The 22,028-nt window shown below is 38.4% G+C and overlaps 1 protein-coding gene across 1 annotated transcript in view; it reads left to right on the top strand.

The window, feature by feature from the left end:
* The window catches only part of LOC131687243 (homeobox protein six1-like), a 324,314-nt gene that overhangs the window by 290,444 nt on the left and 11,842 nt on the right, over nucleotides 1-22,028 (top strand). The window contains exon 7 of the mRNA XM_058971316.1: nucleotides 13,862-13,917. Within this exon, the coding sequence (XP_058827299.1) occupies nucleotides 13,862-13,917 (56 nt within the window). The remainder of the gene's footprint in view (nucleotides 1-13,861; nucleotides 13,918-22,028) is intronic.

The raw sequence follows: 22,028 nt of genomic DNA, 5'->3' as shown, positions 1-22,028 counted from the left end.
GCTGGAATGTACCGGCGATTTATCCTGTTGAAAGATCAACTGAGCAGATCGAAAACGTCTTCAAGCAGTATCTGATAATCTTCGCTGTTCATTTTCTTGGTAGCAATAAAATTAGCGTAGGGCTAGATCAGTGCAGAGGGTCTAGAAAATCTTAAATTAGTTATGAAATTTTCGATTCGACTTCAGCTCATCAAAATCCGAGACTAACTTACTGACATGACTAAGCGAAAACACTATTTATGTTTCTGAACCCCCTAGTCCTGCGTGATGTCCCGCAAGAAAAGTAATTCTAATTAGGCTAATGGGAATTAATAAAGTTGAAGCTTTGTTTGGCTTATTAAACCAATGCAATATGCACTATGGTATATTTCTCCTTAGTGGACATTTTTGGAGCAAGGGCCAATCCGGCACTAGCTTAGTCCTGGCACTAAGTTAGCATCAAATTCTGATGACATGAAGTCGAAACGCGAATTCCATAACTAATTTAGTTATAAGTTTTTGGCCCCCAACGCGCAAATGTGGTTCAAAACAATTTTCTCCTTGAGGGGGCGAGTATAGCGTAGTTGGTAAATAGATTTCCATGTGCGCAGCTTACCTGGGTTCGGATCCCAACCCCGCACATAGGATTGTAGATTTAGATTTTTCTAATCAGAAGAGAACCTAATGGTTAAAACCTCTGTAATCGAAAAAATTCATTAGTGGAGAAAAAAAATTATCTCATTTCAACCAAAAAAGTAGTTGAATTCTTGATTTCGTCTAGTTGATATTTGAGCAAACCAACTTTTTAATGAAAACAATAACCTAGCGCTGTTGTTTTGTTGTTTGTTGTCAGTCTCAGCCTGCATACGGAGGTTTTAGCCTAGGCACAAAACTTACCTGGGTAAAAGCTTTAAAAGCTTGTCTCTGCTTGTAACGTTTGTTTCAGCCTGGTCACAAACGTATATGCCATTACACTACCATTTCTGAACAACTGAAATTCAACTGATCTCATTGTTGATCTAAACTAGTTCAGCATTAAATACAACATATTTCAAAATAATGACTAATTTTGATTGACGTTTTAATTTCGTATGAAAGGTATAATTTTTAATTCTATTCTATTTAATAAGCCAGCACTACGAATAAAGTTTATTCCACATCTAGTTCTAGATGTGAAATAGAAATAGAAAAATTTTCATAGTGTTCGATAATACTTTCAATCTTCAGTGGTATACATGTATTGAAACAAAATGACAATGAAAATCGTTCCTTCTTTTGATATATTTTTGATGATAAACTAGTTAAAACCGGCAATGAGGTCAGCTAAATTTGTGTGGTCTATGTAGTGACTCAGGTGGTTGGGTCCAGGCTAAAACAAGCTTTTAAAGCTGAGACAACTACCTAACTGCATGACCACTATGCTCAGCTTTTATAGACACAGTTGCTGTCTCTTACTCGATGTATTTCAATAGGGTGTGTATGGGGGTGGGCGTAGCGTAGTTGGTAAATCGATTGCCTTGTAGCAGCGCACCTGGATTCGGGTCCCGACCCCGCACATAGGGTTAGAAATTTTTCATAAGAGATTTCTCTAACCCGAAGAGGCGAATGACCTTAAGGTTAAAACCTCTATAATCAAAAATAAAAAATAGGGTGTGTATCTTGGCTAGTGTGCTGTCAAAACCAATAATAATTTTCAATAACTATTATTTTAGAATCTCGCAAAAATAAGAGATAATTTAATAACATATTTTATTTTTTTGTTAAAATCAACTAATTAGGAAAACAAGAATTGATTTAGTTATTTTTTTTATCGAATGGCTTTCAGTGTTGATCGCGGGCGTAAGTTTGCGTGGATGATCAAATTTGCATGTTCAAGTTTGTAACCGGAATTGTATTTTCGTGCATGATTCGAGCGTTTGTATGTTAACAGGTTTGATATGTGTGTCACGTGTGTAAATTTGTTTCTACAACTGTGTAACCGCTTGTATATTCGCGTGGACATTTGAATGTTCTCACGAACCACGAGTTTGAGTGTACGGTTTAGATCAAGAAAAGAGCTCGTTCCCGCATATCACTAGAGTATCCAACCAAGGCGCCCTGAGACTTCTGGTTAGTTTGTCTTTGAAGCGAAGACTGAAGACGCGGACCTACACCCAAAACGGTGCGCTCAAATTTTTTGTTTTTGGGCTCATAATCTCATTCCTAAAAGCAATCCTTTTTGAACATTGAGCAGTCCGCTCACAATTCGAGATGACACACACTCACACAAACTTTGTTGGTGTTTGGTTTCGTATCTTTCTTCTACACCTTACATTCCCTCCACCCGACCACTACAAGCAATCTCATCATCATTGCTGCTTGCATTGCATGTTGTTTTGTTTCATTCTTTTCTCCGCTGCTATAAATAACTTGTGACCAGAAACTTCTAGTAAAAAAAATTCTGATATCAGAATCTAGATTAGAACCGACGAACTTCAATTCGGTAAAACTACCTCTATACTACCCGTACCATGACGACACAATGCACAGTGGTCCAGATCGCTAATTTAGGAGGAATTTTTACTTTCTGACAAACCTGTATAATTTAGCCGTATCATGTCTTAGGATGAATTTGTGTACTTTAGAAGATGCTTCTTTTTATTGGAATAGTTATTAGGGTGGTTCTAATTTATCTAAAATACGAAAATACTTTTTACTGATGAAAGATAGAGCTCCACAGTCTTCCACAAAGTTGTAAAGTAACTTATTTTGAATAAATTTGTTGAACATATTAAAGCTCTATCTCTTTTAGTTTTTGTTATACAAGAAATTTAAAAAAAAAGATTAGGGTGTTCCTGAAAAAAACGTTTTTTTAGTATAACTTTCGTATCTTTTACTTTTTGTTAACACAACCTTTGAACAGCTTATTGAAAACTTCAAGCCGAGTATTTTTCTCCAAGACACCGAAGGTCTAACTTTTTTCTTTAAAAAGTTATGGACACTTTTCGTTAAAAAAAATAGCCTATTTCAAGGCTCAATATCGCTGATGCGGGCACCTAAAATTGAATTCTGTTTCCACCACATGAAAGACCATACTTATTAGTATATTTGAGCAAAAATTGGCGAATACGATATTTTTTTAAAATTTGCAATTTAGATTTAAAGTTTGTAGTTTTGCAGGTTCAACGCATTAAAGCATTTACACACATATCGTTGTATTATGAAAAAAGCCACTTTCAAATATCATTCTCTCATCGCAGCAAGCTTTGCATAAGTGAAACGACTGTCAAAAAAGGTTTCTGATTTTATTCGTTTTAAATAAAACTAGTAAATATGGATATTAGTCGAAGAGAGTTGGCGAATTTGCTTATTGCTGGTAAAAAGACAGATGAACTGCTTAAGTTCATTACAAGTAGTAATCCAAATGTAAAATTGAGACTTGTTAATGTTCGAAAGAAATTTTATATTTTGTTAAAACAACCTTTGAACAGCTTTTAGAAAACTTCAATCCACGTTTTTTCATAACTCTGAAAGTCTAACTTTATACTTTCAAAAGTTATGGAAACTTTTCGCTCATAAATAGCCCTTTTTCAAATGTCATTATCTCTGATTGGGGCAAATAAAAGTAAGTTCGGATTGAACCATAGAAAAGAACATACTTTTAAGTATATTTGAGCAAAAATTGGAAAATATTATTTTTTTTAAGCATGTAATTTTAAATTTACTAACCAAAGTTTTAAATTTTATCGCATAGCGACATAAAAGAAATTGCCTAAAGCCTTTGTATTTCCTTTTCTGTTTTGCTTACATATCAACAATACAGAATGTGTTCATTAAAAATAATTTGGCTATGACAACAATTTATGATTTATATAAGGAGAATTTATTCAATGCCAATTAATTCAAAAGTAGATGCATTGCATTTTCAGGTATATCCAGCGGTGCTCGTTGAATTCGACGTTTACATTTAAGAAAAATTATAGGATCTGATGAAACAAGAAGTCTCTTGAAAACGTCATCAAGATTGACGAGTCGATCGAATTTGCGTGCGTGGAATTCTCAGAATCTGCGAATACTTTTATTCCTGGTTTCTTGAACTTCTTCACTGCACATACCTACTGGCAGCATGTTATGTTGAATAATGCTTCCTCCATGGACCAGGAGTTTATGCACGGTTGGTGAGAGAGCGTACCAACCATACAGGCGTACATAAAGCAATCGTGTATCTTCGGCGTAACTCCGGTAAGCATCCGCGTTAATTCCCAATTTGGACTTTCCTAATCTTTTTATTTTGGCTCTGCGACATATTTCGGAAAATGGTTTCCTCTTTCGGCCTTTACCTTTACCTTCGACTTCGAATCTTAGCTTTCCTTCAAGCCACACAAAATTTTCCAGCTCAAACCGAATTTGCGTGCGCTTACTCCGAATCCACAACCTTCTAAATTCCAACATGAAGATTTTTATTTTCTTCCGAGCACTAACAAGTCTCAATTTTACATTTGGATTACTACTTGTAATGAACTTAAGCAGTTCATCTGTCTTTTTACCAGCAATAAGCAAATTCGCCAACTCTCTTCGACTAATATCCATATTTACTAGTTTTATTTAAAACGAATAAAATCGGAAACCTTTTTTGACAGTCGTTTCACTTATGCAAAGCTTGCTGCGATGAGAGAATGATATTTGAAAGTGGCTTTTTTTCATAATACAACGATATGTGTGTAAATGCTTTAATGCGTTGAACCTGCAAAACTACAAACTTTAAATCTAAATTGCAAATTTTAAAAAAATATCGTATTCGCCAATTTTTGCTCAAATATACTAATAAGTATGGTCTTTCATGTGGTGGAAACAGAATTCAATTTTAGGTGCCCGCATCAGCGATATTGAGCCTTGAAATAGGCTATTTTTTTAACGAAAAGTGTCCATAACTTTTTAAAGAAAAAAGTTAGACCTTCGGTGTCTTGGAGAAAAATACTCGGCTTGAAGTTTTCAATAAGCTGTTCAAAGGTTGTGTTAACAAAAAGTAAAAGATACGAAAGTTATACTAAAAAAACGTTTTTTTCAGGAACACCCTAATCTTTTTTTTAAATTTCTTGTATAACAAAAACTAAAAGAGATAGAGCTTTAATATGTTCAACAAATTTATTCAAAATAAGTTACTTTACAACTTTGTGGAAGACTGTGGAGCTCTATCTTTCATCAGTAAAAAGTTTATTTTCGTATTTTAGATAAATTAGAACCACCCTAATAACTATTCCAATAAAAAGAAGCATCTTCTAAAGTACACAAATTCATCCTAAGACATGATACGGCTAAATTATACAGGTTTGTCAGAAAGTAAAAATTCCTCCTAAATTAGCGATCTGGACCACTGTGCAATGGTGGAGTAGTAAAATGGCATATACAAGCTTCAAACTAATGATGAGTGAGATAATGTCGTTCGCCTTCCTGCCACCGCGTCGGTATTCCAGCATCGTCATTGACGCTTTTCGTTTTGTACCATTTCCCCGCTGTTATTAATAGTTCGTTTGTATGTGTGTGTTGGGAACTAAACCTCACTAGAAAAAAGATTAACGGGTAGCATCAGGACTGGAACCGACTCGCTAAAACGCCTACTTTACTCCTTAGGCCATAACGACACATAATGAGTGACTACTTCAAATGAGCTATATAAACTTCTCATCATAGCAGCAGCGATCACAAATCGTCGCTGTTGTGCTATCTTATGACAAGCGCCATTTTGCACATTTCGATAAAAACGATTTTTAAGGTTTGAGATTGAATATCTTGAAACTTGTAAATGGTATAAACAATTCAAAGAAGACAATTGATGCTTCTATCTATTCTGTGTTAATCTCTTAAATATTACGAAGATCATTTGACTATGATGCGAGTTTTTACTATAAACAAAAGTCGCACTCACACGTGTGTATTGATGACAAAATTTGTACAGCGTGTCATAATCGTGCTTGGAAAATTTTCCGTGGAAAAAATCATCAATTATGAACTTTTATTCATATCTTTGGCTTCATTTGGTCTATAAACAATCGGTGAGACATATTTTGAAGGAAATGAGCCAAGGAATCTAGAAAAATAGTTATTTTTGATTACAGTCTTACCAAATATGCTACCCGAGCAACACCGGTTGTTGACTAGCAGTTTCAGCAACATAATTCGTCACATAAAGGTATACGGCAACGATTATTGAGGTGGCTTAGCAACCAAAAAAGCGCACGTGTAAAAGCTTATGCTTATGCAACTAACCATAGTCGTTGCTTGTTACAAGTGCTATTTGGGTATATTTCCATGTGAAAACTTAAATTACATTTTTCACACAATTCGAGTATTTTTATTTGGAAAATGATTATGCCATTGTGTTTCTCAGGTAGTTTTACACATAAAAACATCTTATGCATCAAGATAACTTGAGCCAATCCTCAGACACAGACATTTGAAGCAAAAAATTAAATTTTCTCAACACGTTTCTCGCTATATCTCAGTAACCAAGCAGAATGTCAAAACCCTGTAAACGCCACTTTTTAGAGATTTTTTAGACAAGTAATGTGGCATATCTAACTCAGATTACTCCAAAATGACGTTTGTCAAAAGATAGCACAACAGCAACGAAAAGGGGCAGAATGGAGCCGATGGTATGTATTGTTCAAGTTATCTCTGCACTGCATGAGCCATGGGGTACGATATTGTACTGTACAAGTATGCAGTTGGTTGAACACTAACGCATCGTTTGAGAGCTTTTCGCTCACAGTTCGTGAGCGAAAAAAACAGATGCCTTTCCGCTCTCAAAGATTCGTTTTGGGTGTAGGCTGCTAAGAACAAGTTGGAGGTTCTGGACGTGACCGATTCATGATCACGTCGGAGGCGATGTTGGTATAATCTAACTTGAGCTCGATAAGTGCTAACACATTGACTCGATCCCCTGAGTGCTTTTATGTATGCATATTGGCATGCGTGATCAGTTTTGTTTTATCGCGAAAAGCATAAGCGTTTTTATGTTAACGGATTTGATCGCGTGGGCATTTAACGTCGGGTGTGTATAACTTCGGGTGTTTGAATTCGTTTATATAACCGTGAAGCCGATTGCATATTCGGAATCTTGAATGTTCGCAAAGCCATCGTTTTGATATTTAATTTTGAGTGTATGGGTCAGAAACAATGGCAATGACCAAATGAAAGAAACAATGTCTAGTGTATATAAATTCTGAAGCTACCGATCAAGTACGATCGATGATCGCACAAGTGCGGCTGTTTGTATGTTGGAACTTGAGACCGCGTTTATAAATTCGTAAGTGCGAGATCATTGGCGTCCCGAGCAAATTCTCATGGTCTCAGACACCAAACAGCTCCATGAAAAGACCATAAATATGATCCGTGTCACATTTCACACACATCGAAACACTATGGTCTCAATAACCCATAAATGATTTTATATGGTATCTACTGGACCATGGTGATGGTTTCAATAACCTATAAATATACCAAAGGGTTTTTATATGGACCATGGTCATGAGTTGATCCCATTTAAAACACTATAAAACACCATGCATTGGCGATGAAATTGGACTATGATCATGGGGGTATACGTTTGCTTGGGGTAGTTATGCGTCAATAATTGCGTGTGCGAACGGGTTTGTATTATCGCGAAAACCTCGAGCGTTTGTATGTTGTTGTGCGTGTTCTTTTTATCGCGCGAGCATTAGTACGCCGTGTATGCTACTGCGTTTGTAATTTCGCGTATAATAATTCTACGTTTACGTATATGTTTCTATTACCGCGTGGCCGTTTGCATATTCCCGAGTGGTTTTGAGCATCGTCAAGAAAGAAACAGTAAAAAAAGAAACAACACTTTAATTAGACGTCAACCCATTTATTTAGCCTATGGGTTGTAAAATAATTAAAATAAACAATCTCACTGTTGATGGTGCCTTTGGGCACGAATGGTTCTCAACGTTTGCCACAAATGCGTATGGTCTGCCAAATCAAGTACTTCGAAGAGAATTTCGATAGCTTCATCAAAGTTCATCCACAGAAAACTTCTCCTTGTCCGTGAAATAATTCTGTCCCAGCGACTGCTTAAAATCCGCTTTGATGTAGGTCTCATCATTCATCATCACAGGTGTTTCGTTATCAGCGTCGTGTAGAATTTCCGGGCGTGCGTCTTGTCAACACGATGCTAGCGTTCGTCCCGAGTGGAGAGATGCAGTACCTTGTACGATTTCAATCCGCATTGTTTATTGGCCCTCTTTGCGAAACTTTGCGAGACATCAAGTTTTTTGGCCAAGGTCCGCGTCAAAATGTTCGGATTTCTATTGAAAGGAGCAATCAATGTATGTGGGTGGCGCCATTGAAATTCCTATCCATCCCAAAGTCCGGGCTGCAAGGGGCCTTATTCCGATTGGAGGATACGATAAATGCATCACTGCCCATCACGGTTACCAAGCGGTACTTCTGGACAGATTCCAAGGACGTGTTATGCTGGTTGACATCCGACCACCGGCGATATAGTTCATTCATCGCGTTTCTCGTCAGTGAAGTTTTCGAGTGGACGGAAGCAGGCGAGTGGCGTTGAATTCCAACGAAGCAGAACCCAAGGTTCGCGTCAAAGTGTTCGGATTCCAATTGAAATGAGCTCTCGGTTTGTTTGCGCGTTGTTCCCGGTTTTCCTCCAGCTGCTGGCTTGTGGTTCACTGTCATTCATTCCTGGATCTTTTGGAGGACCTTTTAGGCGGTCAAATAATGCATATTCTATATATATGTTCCCGAGGCGTGATGCGTCAATGCAAGATTTTACGTGTGGGTGACCAGAATTCGTTTCCGAGCGAGGCCATACTATGTCGCCATTCACCTCAAATACAGAACTCCTCCCCACGATGCCAATTGGAATACAGACCACCTTTTGCCAAATTGTCATATTTTTGTGTTTCGGTTTCTCCTCGTCAGTAAATAAGTTTACCCCAATTTATAATCTGCGTTATTTTGCCACATTGGTGTGTAAGCAAAAAAAAAATTCAAGCTGGAACCCCTAACCTCCCTGCCCCCTTAAACTATCTATTCAATGAACGACGAAACTCAAAGCATTCACCGTTGTCTTTTGATTGCCACTTTCGTTACTAAATAGACACAAAACAATAAAGAAAGTCTTCTCTCTCGATTCTTCGGAAACGAAAAACAGAAGCAGCAACTTTCTTTTTCAAATGAGAATTGAAAATTATCATAGGAAAAAGGAAGTCGCCATCCTGTTATTCGTTTTCGAAGAAAGAAGGGGACTTTGTTTTAATGTTTTGATTTGCATGCATTTAGTAACGAAGGAGGTCGTCAAAAGACGACTACACTGATAAAATAATTTTGTAAACAGAACGAAAAATATTATACAATTCACGAATCCCTTTGTCGTTTTCTACAGCATAGCATTTTCTTGCATTGTAAATAAAGGGCGAACACGAAATTATTGCGACACCGAAAATTTCATGCCAATTTTCTTATAATGTTTAAAATCAAACCAAAATTTTAGGGTAGTTTTATACATATATTTACTTCAAAAATCAAAAGAAAAGTTAATCGATGGAGCCTTAAGTGTAAAATTGAACGCATTTTCGTTTGATGCCCTCCATCATTTTTTCCCATTTTCTTAACATGTCCTTCTCGTCTCTGACTGTCTTCTTGCTCTTTCGAAGTTCCCGCTTCATCATTGCCCAGTACTGCTCCACCGGGCGCAGCTCCGGACAGTTTGGCGGATTCATGTCCTTTGGAACAAAATGGACAGAATTGGCCTCATACCACTCCAGGACACTTTTAGAATAGTGGCATGATGCCAAATCTGGCCAAAATAGCGGAGCTTCGTCGTGCTGCTGCAAGAACGGCAAAAGGCGCTTCTCGAGGCACTCAGATTTGTAGATCTCGCCATTTACTGTGCCCTTTGTCACGAAAGGCTCATTCCTCAGTCCGCAAGAGCAGACGGCCTGCCAAATGAGATATTTGGAGGCGAACTTCGACATTTTCTTCTTCTTAAATTTGTCGTCCACATAGAACTTGCTCTTGCCGGTGAAAAACTCCAACCCCGGAATTTGCTTAAAATCGGCTTTTATATACGTTTCGTCGTCCATCACACAGCAGCCATATTTTTTCAGCATGTTCTCGTAGAGCTTCTGTGCCCGAGTTTTAGCCGTCGATTGTTGCCGCTCATCGCGGTTTGGGAAGTTCTGTACCTTGTATGTAAGTAGTCCAGCTCTCTTCTTTGCATTCTGGACGTAGCTCTGCGACATGCCGATATTTTTAGCCAAATCACGGCTTTAGAGGTTGGGATTTGCTTTAATCATCCGCTTCACCTTTCCCTCCGTCTTTTTGTTCTCCGGTCCCGGTTTTCTTCCAGCTCCTTTGCCGTGGTCCAACGTCAACCGCTCCTGGAACCGCTTCAACACTCTGGAGACGGTTGAATGGTGAATGTTCAACATTTTTCCCAACTGCCAACTACTTTTTTTAAATGTCTGCAATAATAATTTTAAAAGTCGGGGAAGAACAAAAAGTGTCAGAGAAACTATTCTTGACCAAAAATGACTTATTAATGATGTGTTGTATTAAATGAAAATAATGCATTTATAGCCCAAGATAAGTAGAGAGAAATAGCTTATGGGGGAAATCCCTAAAGTGAATTTGAAACTAGTGTAACCAAAAGCCTTTATTTTCAAAAATCTAAATATCTGCAACCAAACTAAAAAATCTGTAAATATCTGCAACCAAACTAAACAATCAGCAAATATCTGCATCATCGAAAAAATCTAAAGCTAAAATAAAAAATCTGCGAATTTGCAGACATGTCTGCAAATCTGGCATCTCTGTGCACAATTGAAAAACATGACGACTTGATGAACGAAATTTGTTGCGATATTTAGTGTACATCGTGTGAAATTCATCGGGGAAAACGAAACTATTTTCCGTGATTGAAACGAAATGTTGTGTTAGTTTTACCAGGTTTTTGTATATATCACGAATGCTTCGTTAGTCACACGATTTCATTTTCGTTCACCGAACAAAATTTTCGTATATTTTTTCATCCTATTTTTAAGGATCGATGTTTGACAACATCGATTTTTTATATGAAAGAGATCGATCTGGCATAATCGTATTATTTTTTTGTGATATTTACTCTCGTAGAAATTTTTTTGTTAGTATTTTGGGGATTGTTTTGCAAAACCCGTGATTAGCGCCAAACAAATTTCTTGCGTTGATTACGAATCTAATTCATTAATAGCAAGAAATTGCTATAATCATCTTTCGTATTGAAGAGTATTTTGGGAAAATATCGATTTTGCCAGATCGATCTTTTCAATCTAAAAAATCGATGTTGTAACACATCGATCCTTAAAAATAAAAAAAAGATACGAAAATTTTGTTCGGGGAACGAAAATCGAATCGTGCGACTAACGAAACATTCGTGATATATACAAACATCAGGTGAAACTAACGAAACATTTCTCGACAAACATGTCAAATGGTCCTAAGTGCAAATGAAAGCATCTCTTTGTTTACTTTCTCTTTTGATTATTGAGGGCGTCATATTAAAACTGTTCAATATTGTTTCAGGATATATCGAAAAACTCTGATTTCGACTAGCTTATTCTTATTGTGGAGTAACAAACGTATAAACTGCCGAGATATTAGCGAAAGAGAAAGTAAACAAAGAGAAATTGTCATTTGCACTTAGGACCATTTGACATGTTTGGCTAGGTTTCATTTCAATCACAAAAAATAGCTTCGTTATCTACGAGGAATTTCGTGCAATGCTTACTAAATATTTAAAAATCACAAAAACTTTCGTTTAAATCACGAAACATTGTTTCGTTTTCTACGATGAATTTCGTGCAATGTGCACCAATTATTTAAAAATCACGAAAATTTTTGCTTGAATCACAAAAAATAGAATCATTTTCTACAATGAATTGCGTGCAATGTACACTAAATATTTAAAAATCAGGAAAATTTTCGTTCAGCACGTCGTCATGTTCTTAGTTCACGAAATGAAAGCATCTAATATATTTTTTAACAGATATACGAAAAAATTCGTAAATATTTTGTACATAACATTCTGGGGATTCTTCGGAAAAATCGTTTATATGACAAAAGATGCTCATAAATATTATAAAGACTTTTTCGAGTATTTTATCAAACAATTCGTTTGACTAATGAAACAGATTCGTAATAAGCCTACGAAAGTCGTTTCGTGATATTTACTAAAAACTCGCAATGAAAATATAAAAGTTGCCGTAGAACTATGAATCATTTATCATATATACGAAAAATTCGCATATTTTACGAAAGTGTTTTGTTCGAAACCTGTTCGTAGCAGATTTACGTATGTATTTTTCATTGTGTGAATCCTTTGAGTTTCGTACATCATTGAATATATATGAGAATTTGGGGCCCTAAATAATCCAACAAATCATTTACCTACAGTATGTAAAATAATTAAAGACACCCTAGTTCTTTTCTATTTGATGTCATTACCACTACTCCACTGCCACACTTTATTACGGCGACAAACTTATTTAATTTTTAATTTGTTGGTTTGAAAACGATAAATCAAAAATTTAAAAAGTATGCTCTTCGTACAATACAACAAATCTTTCCTATGAACGAAAATACTGGAACGATAAAGGGGGGTCTTTAATGTTTTACATGTTGTACTACTTATAGTACCGCTCTTACTCTGAAGAGTTATTACTGTCTCAAGATTTTTGACAGTTTTTCCAGTTTTTTATGATTTGTTGCTCCAAGGAATTGCTATCTATTGATTCTTGAACCCTCAAAAAAGCAAGTTAAAATTATGACTTCACGAATCATCGCTCCTAAGATCCAAGTAAAATTAAAAACCCCTTATTTTTGTCGTTTTATCAGTTAGAGAATCGAAAGCTCGAAAACGCTCGATCATTTGCATATCAACTTACTAGTTCATTGAAACTAAGGAACTGTAACTAGCCGGGCCTCTGAGACCTCTTGCCTTTTTGAGAGTTAAATGATTTCCTCCCAATTAATGACGTTGTAATCAAGGCTGGTCGTCCAAGATCACACAATAGTGAAGATTTTATATGACTGCCATTTCGAAGTGATGAAACAAGTACCGCCTTCAAGCAATAGTTTTTCTGATACTTTTTTCCTTTTTTATTTCGACTATGTTAGTCACATTTTCTTTTTTACATTTTAACGACATTCAATTAGCTAGAGATTACTGGGTAGGGAAAGTTATGAAAATTAGAGCCGTAGTACTCAAGTGAGAGCAAGGATGTAAAGTATACAGATCGGAAAACTAGAAGTGGTAGGATCTTTAGAACAGGCTTAATACCTTCCGGGCTTAACTTTTGTCTTCTGTTGATGAGGGTCGAGCTTTGGTAGCATAACTACGAATCACTCGAATTCACCAGCATATCTCTTGGCAAAGACAGACTTGTCCCTCTTTACCTTGAGAACCGACCGTTTTCCTGATATCCTTTAAAGTAGCGTAAACTTATATCATTATAGATTGGTTAAACTTTTTTAGAAGTATTCTGATTAGATTACCTGATTCGTTTCGACCGCACACAATAACTTTTCCAACACGCAATTCTTTCGGCGCTATTTTTCAAAACACTTTTTACTTGCCAAAGAATTATGTATTCTTAGATAGAACACAAATATGTCCATATCTGTGAGAAATATTCCATTTTTTGATATTCAGGTGTCTAGATTTTGTCGCGAACAAACCTTATATTAAAATATTAAAATTAAATTAAGTTGATTATATTAAATTTTTATTATTAATATTAAATGATCATTTCCAGTTTTTCAGATATAAAAAATTTATTACCAGACAGTAACAACCCCGAACTGATTTCCGTCCTGTTGTTCACAGGTTTCCAACTGGTTCAAGAACCGGCGACAACGGGACCGAGCAGCAGAGCACAAAGAGTAAGTACATTACATACATACCTACATACATCCAATCCACATCAAACGCGGTAACATCACTATTCGACATTTCTCATTTAATCCAATTTGTACAACACAAAACAATAAATTCCAATTTACAATTCCATTTCGTGTCATTTGTCAACTGCGTAAATTGTGTCAATTGGAATAATGAAAAATGCCCTTTAATTGTCGGTATTGTCTCGGATGGGACCGAAGCCCGAAAGTGTCCTTGCTCATTAGCACTTCAGTATGAGCCGTGATACAAATCTAATCAAGGTGATATCTAGCTCGCAATAAGTGGTCTTGAAAGACACAAATGGAAGATATTTGTACCGCATAGATGTTATTGTTCGAGTCGAGTTCCGAAGAAGCAAATGTCAGTCTTCACTTTTTGTGTTTGGGTCGTTCCCCTCATCATCGTTCCGATGATTGTATGTACCTACTTCCTTCGTACGGCAGCTACAGCAGCTAAGAGAACAAAACCTATGCCTCCGCTGGAAAGGGAGATAAATAAAATGTAAATAAAAATATCAAATTTCAGCCACCACAATATGGATTTTCACTCACTCGGTGTGCTTCTGCTCGTTGGATTGTATGTGCGTGCCTACCCCGGTTTCTGTTAAAGCTGTTGTATGTTTTATGTTGCAAACATATTGTGGTACCTAGTTATAACGATGAAGTCAGAGCTAAACTGAACCGATTTTCCTACCTTTCCTACGCTGCCCCAAACAAGAATTGAACGCACCTCGGAATCTTGTATAGCCAGTAGCAGCGGTTCGACACTGCTCATTTTTATGTTTTGTCGGCCATTTCGTGGGGTTTCACATGCCAAATGTGTCTCTGGGACGAGGACTTTACGAATGTTTCTGTATCATATTCTTTCAAGGCGCCTAGAAATCGACGGCATTTTTGGTGGCCAATATGAATTGTGACAAACGCTATTTTATTAGCTTGTTTATTTGAAACGGCTCAGTGTGGATTTTACATTTTTAACAATGTTGTTGTTAACACAGTTTGCTGATGTGTGTTAAGATATTCTCCTTTGGCCGCGACATATTAGCTGCATCGCCCGCCACAACTTGCGGGTCATCGGTTCTGCTCTCTCTTGCGTTATCGTTTTCGTCCATGGTGTCTTCGTTACTGTATTCTTACTGCTCACGTTCGAATGTTCTTATTTGTTTCTATTCTTTGTTGTGCAATATACGTTGGAAAAGAAATGTAGTTTTCTGATCAACAATGTTTAGAACAGCACAAATCAATCTCCAGCATAAACGTACAGCAACTACGAATTTATCTCCACTTATGCAGGTAGGAAATCTTCCATAGCATTGGTTTAAGAACCGTACTTCCATAAAAGAAAATTCTATATTGGAAATTTACTTTACACTGTCTTCATTGCTTACAACAAGACAGGCATGACTAACCCACGTGAAATGCCTCGTGCTTGCATTCTTGCAAATAAGGCTATTGACGGGTATTTCATATCGGATCTCACAACTCGCGATATCTGTGCTGTGACAGTTACTCTGACTGTCGGTAACGTAACCAAAAATACATATATGGTTCAACATATCTACCGCATAACGAGTCATCTCCTTCTGATAATTTCAAAAGCGTTGCATGATAGTGTAGCAGAAATGGGCTTCCGCTCATTGTCGGCATTGATGCGAATGCTCATCACATCATTTGGGGCAGCTCAGACATCAATCTGAGAGGCTCTGGACTGATGGAGTACATAAGTAGTACAAATCTCCATATTATGAATATAGGAAACCGACCAACTTTTGCGAGGTCTGGGAGGGAGGAGGTGTTAGATATAACGCTTTGCTCCGATAGAATTTTGCATGAGTTGAGAAATGGGCAAATCTGGACCGTATCTATCCGATCATACATTTTTCGATCATTTTGATGTCACCATCAATGTGGTAACATATCGTAATCTTAAATCTACAAACTGGGACCTCTTTTTGGAAAACTTGGTGACTAAATTTCAAGGATATTTTCCAACAATTAGTCAACTACACGACTTAGATGTCGTCGTGGATACGACAAACTCATTCATAGTAGCATCATACGAAGAAGCTTGTCCACTTCGTACTGTTAAAAGGACTAGGGGAACCCCATGGTGGAGGCCTGAGCTTAAAAGAATGAAGAAGGATATGAGAAGAGCTTGGAACCGGCATCAGCGTGATGATTCCAGGGCTTTCAGGTCAGCTCGTAGTGCCTATAAGAAATGTCTTAGATCTGCAGAGCTGCTAGTTGGCAAAACCTATGCACTAATGTCTCTAGTTTGAACGAGGCTAGCAGGTTAAATAAAATTCTCTCGAAATCGAATGATTTTCAGATGAACTCCTTAAAAACCAGAGATGGTGTTTATGTGACGGACGAAAAAGATGTTCTTAATTGTCTCTTCGACACATACACTTTCCCGGTTGTACCAATCCGGAGCTGAACAATGTTCACAGATCTCATTCTGGTGATTCGGACTCGTGGGCGTTAGCATGCACATTGGTTTCCACTGAATCGGTCTAGTGGGCAGTTGACAACTATGCTCCATACAAATCTCCCGGAAAAGATAGAATACTTTCCGTGTTACTGCAAAAGGGATTTGATATTCTTAAACATGTCTTGAAAAAGATTATGCTTTCCAGTCTTGGCGAGAAATAACTGTTAGATATATTCCCAAAGGGCGGCGCTCAAGCTACGAAGAAGCCAAGAGTTTTAGGCCTATCAGCTTAAGTTCTTTTCTTCTGAAAGCTTTGGAACGGATAATCGATCATCACATCAGGAACGTTAGTTTAGATGAATATCCACTGCACAAAATGCAACATGCATATCAGTGTGGGAAATCCACGATCACTCTGCTTCACGATGTTTTTTACAACGTTGAAGAAGCCTTCTCGCTCAAGCAATCTATCTTGGGTGTATTCCTAGATATTGAGGGTGCTTTTGACAATGTGTCCTTCCAGTCTATTCTGGAAGCGACGCGCGGTCATGGGATACCTGCATGTATCTCGGATTGGATGAACGCAATGCTTAGTAACCGCATACTTTGCTCGCCAGTGCGACAGGCTGAGATACGGAAGTTATGTATTTGCGGTTGTCCTCAAGGCGGCGTGCTGTCACCTTTGTTATGGAACTTGGTAGCGAACGGCTTGTTGAAAAAACTCAATGAACTTGTATTTACAAATTACGGGTTTGCTGACCATTACCAAATACTAATTACTGGATCTTGCATCTGAACAATCTTTGACTTAATGCAACAGGCATTAAGAACTGTCGAACAGTCGTGTCGACAAGTTAAATTATCAATTAATCCAAGCAAAACGTCAATGGTTCTTTTCACGAAGAAGCGAATAATATAACCGGGATAACCGGGATTCGTCTCTTTCAGTTATTTGATTCGGAACTACTGTGTGCAGATCAAGTCAAATACGTTGGAGTTATATTGGATTCCAAACTGAATTGGTCTGCTCACATAGAGTTCAGAGTACAGAAAACGTGCATGGGCTTCGGGCAGTGCTGACGAACTTTTGGAAAGACCTGGGGTCTCAAACCTAAATACATCTATTAGATTTACACGACAATTGAACGTCCAATACTATCATACGGATGCCTTGTGTAGTGGCAGAGGGGAGAGGTGATGACAGTCCAGTCAAAGCTAAACCATCAGCAAAGAATGGCGCTCATGGCGTTGATTGGTGCTACCAGTCATACACGATTTTGGTCACAATTCTTGCCTCCAGCGATATTACACTCACGTGTAGTTTTACTTACAGGACATTCCATTTGAAGATTCCCAACAAACGCAAGTGGTCTGTTACACTGACGGTTCTCTGATGGAGGGACTCACTAGGTAGATACTGTGCTGTATTCCAAGCAGAAATCTTTGCGATTATGTGCGGGGTACAATCGGCCCTTCAACTGAGTTTGTCCGGCAGAGTTATAAAATTCTGCTCCGATAGTAAGGCTGCAATCAAGGCCCTTAGCTGGGACAAATCACGGTCCAAGCTAGTGATCGCGTGCCGAACCCAAATCGAAGAACTAAGCTGTGTCGACACTATCTACCTTGTCTGGATGCCCGGACATTTCGGTATTACTGAAAATGAATGGGCTGACAAATTGGCCAGGACAGGTTCAGCGATTGACTTCGTTGGTCCTGAGCCCGCGCTGCCAATTTCAACAAGTTGGATAAGGGAAAAAATATCGCCCGAGCACCGTAATTATTGGAGAAATCTACAACCGTGTCGCCAAACAAAGGCTTTCTAGAACAACCGTGCCCAGTGAATTCGAAAAATCTCCTACGTTTTTCGCAGCTCCGCTGCGGCATGCTGACCAAGGCTTCAATCGGCTACTGCAAACTCAATTATCACGTGGCAACTATTCAGCGCGCTGAGTCTTTTTCATGTGATCTTTGTGAATCCGACTGCGGAGCCTCATATCATCTGATATGCAACTGTCCAACGGTAGCGCAATTGCGATTTCGAGTTTTCGGCCGTCCTTATATAGACGAAACTATGTTTGGACGCCTGAAACTCAGAGACATACTAAAGTTTCTTATCCAATGTGGCAAAGAACTTTAGGCTTACTCGCAGACGAGTTAAACTACTTGTGAGTTTAACTTACCTGTTGTTTATTTTTGTTTTAGTGCTGTTATTTTTCCCACCCTTCCAATTCTACTTCCCCATACCTCCTTGTCCTTTTCTTCCGCTCAGGGAATGTTAAAAATACACGGCAAGGCACAAATCCCCGATTACATACGGGGAACGTGCCATTTAAACCAATATATTCTGACTCCTGATAACTGATTTGTTTCTCAAACTTATTCATACAAAACCAACGAATAGTTCGCGATGGCTCAACTGAATCCGTGCTGCTCCGGATTCTGGATCAACCGAAAGCGAAAGAGGTTCAGAAAATCTTCCTGAAACCGCCGGACACAGGTACGGTTACAAAATAGTCAGACCGAGACCGTCGTGATGATCAACAATTATCTGACGTATAGCAACAAGGACACCACATTCTACCTGTATTTTGACGTTGACGGTTTGACGAATGATGCTCGTAAATATTATAAAGACTTTCGTATATAGCAACGAACAATTAGGCAATCCATGAGACATTTCTGATCAGCTGATTATTTCTTCTGACGTACCTCGGGTGGGTGCGATGTTGGACAAAATCACCAATTTGATCCAACATCAAACGAATCAGACTAACGAAGTATGGTCGTCGGACGGGTTTTTCGGTTCGCAGGAGCAAACTTGTTGACAAAACCCCTCGCTGAATTGTCAAACAAACAACGTGGAGGATTGCCTAATTCATTTGTCTAATGAAGCCGTTTCGTAATAAGCCAACGAAAGTCGTTTCGTGGTTTTTACAAAAAACTCGTAATTAAAAATAAAATAGAACTACGAATGGTTCATCATATGTACGAAAAATTCGAATGTTTTATGAAAATTGTCTGTACGATACTAAGTCGTGGCGATTTACGAATAAATATGAAAGCACAGGCATCTGACGTGAACGTGAATCATTTCTCGCCCCAGTGAGGTTCAATCCCAGCTGAGGTTGCTGAGATTTTCTGAAGTGAAAAATCTGTGTTCACATATTCCTTTAGAAGGGAAGTAAAGGGTGTCCCACATCAAATAGCATCCCGACAAAAACGCTGTAGAAAACTACCTAGTGGACGGATGCTTTTCAAACTTGCAAATAATAAAATATAATTCATTAGTAAGCTTTTGGCACATTTATTTCATTTAACTTCACTCATTACGTTTTGCACATCTGTCTGCAGCTGTACGGAAACCCACTTTTTCTTCATGTTTTCTTCAGATTTTATCTCCTTGGGATTCTTCCGTAGTGCCTGATTCATAATTGCCCAGTATTTTCTATGGGCCTCAGTTCTAGTGCATTGGGGGATTCATGTCCTTAGGTACGAAAATGACACCGTTGGTTTCGTACCACTCCAGGACAACATTTGAATAGTGGCACGAAGCTAGATCCATACTGAAGATCGTAGGGTTCTCATGTTGCTTCAACAGAGAAAGCAGACATTCCTTGAGATGGAACTCCCCGTTTACAGTACTGGTAGCCATGAACGGAGCACTCTGTTAGCAACACGAGCAGATCGCTTGCAAAATCATGTATTTATTGAACTTTGAAGGTTCTGCTTCCTTACTTCCTCCGGAACATCAAACTTGTGCTAGGCGGTGAACAACAGTAGCCCGGGAAGCTGCCGGAAGCCCACCTTGACATAAGTCTCATCATTCATGATGAGACAATGAGGCTTCGTCAGCATCTGGGTGTACAGTTTCCGGGCTCGTGACTTTCCCACCGTATTTTGTCGTTCGTCACTATTTGGAGCTTTCTGCACCTTAGCTCAAAAAATTGATTGAAGAATATTAAAATGAGAAATGATTAAATTTAATATGAATGACGAAATGCTCTAGAACCCAAACTTCTCGTATTCTGGCAAAGGTCGCAAAAGTTCCGTTCGTTTTATGAGGCTTTTTCTCATTTGAAAATCAGCAAAATATTACAGTTGAGTTGTATGATTTACAGCTTATAGCAGAATTGTTATTAAGAATAAGGATTTTTTTGGACTCCAGCTACTTCTATTTTTTGGGAAACGAAGATACCTTCATCAAAATGCCAAAAAAAAAAAATCTTTACAAGAAGGTAGGTATTATAATTTTCCGAGTGCTACTTCAAAAATTATAGCGTTTAATATATTTCCCTCCCAATATTTTCCAGTGCCAATGTCAAAAACTTCAAGCGAAGTGGTGTGTGTACTTTTTTGGAAGAAACTTGTCTGCATCTATTTATTAATAAATTTTGTAGCATCTATAGATGTACACATGTTTTTGCCCTGGAGATGAAAGGCGATAGCTCTACTGTACATCCAACGACCCATTTTAAGAATGCCTGGTCATACACGTACATTCTAAAAAAAAAATTCCTCATGTTGATATGACTACGATCGGTCTCCGAACAAACCTAGTCCAGAGGCGGTGTAGCATTTAATGGTTGAAGCCAAGAATTGATCCACTACTGGCTTCCTGCTACCGCGTCGTAAGAGGCGACAAGAAGGGATTTATTGGATTTATCTACTAGATTTCTAGTTGAGCGTGTGTACTGTATGGTACTTAATGAACCTCCTGGATGCCTAGTACCCAAAGTCTCCGATCATCTTAAATTGAGCACAAATGCCAGTACAGTTTATTCTCATCCATATCTCTATTATTGTGATTATTCTAATCACAATTAGTGTATTCTAATCACAATTAGTGTTGGACGCCAATCGCTGAAGGACGCGTACTGATTCGTCATGACGAAGATGAAATATGCCCGGGTAATCGTTGAGCGTCTCTTCCCGAAGCCATGGTCCAACTACCTGGTCACCGACACCGTACGGCGAAGAAGAAGAAGAAAATACCGGTCCAACTCTTTGGAACGGAATAAACGATGGGTCTTAACACTGCGGCTACCCCGGGAAAGTGAAAATGGTTTGTTTTGCGAACGAGGTGTGATGGTGATGGTGATGAGTGAGACATTTGGAGAAGTGGAGGTGTCGCTGACGGATACAATAGACGCGATCGAGAGCTGGATGAACGGAGTCAAGCTGCAAATAGCTCGCTACAAGACGGATGTTTTGATGATCAGCACCTGCAAAGCGGTTCAGCGGATACGGATCACCTTCGATAGGCATGTGATGGCATTGAAGCATGCACTGAAGCAATTGGGAGTGATGATAGACGACCGGTTGAGCTTTAACAATTACGTTGATTACACCTTCGAAATGGCAGTCTGTTATGAAGTGTTTTGTCATCGATTCTGCGATATGGGGCTCCTGCCTGGGGTGCGGCACTGAAACCCAAGTGAAACCGTGAAAAGCTGTTCCGGCTGGTGGTCGTACAAGTTGCGATTTCGTACAGAATAGTATTTTCGGAGGCAGTATGCGTTATCGCCGAGATGATCCTCATCTGGCGGAGGATATCAAGTGCTACAATCAACGAAACGCGAGGAAGATGATGAGATTCGATTTGATTTGGCAGCAGGAATGGGACAATGTGTAGACAGGAAGTAGCGGCTTATTTCAAACCTGT

The sequence above is a fragment of the Topomyia yanbarensis genome, chromosome 3 (genome assembly GCF_030247195.1).
Source record: "Topomyia yanbarensis strain Yona2022 chromosome 3, ASM3024719v1, whole genome shotgun sequence".
NCBI classification, from domain to species: Eukaryota; Metazoa; Arthropoda; class Insecta; order Diptera; family Culicidae; genus Topomyia; species Topomyia yanbarensis.
The sequence above is the reverse complement of the archived record's forward strand: the minus strand, read 5'-3'. Positions and strand labels throughout refer to the sequence as shown.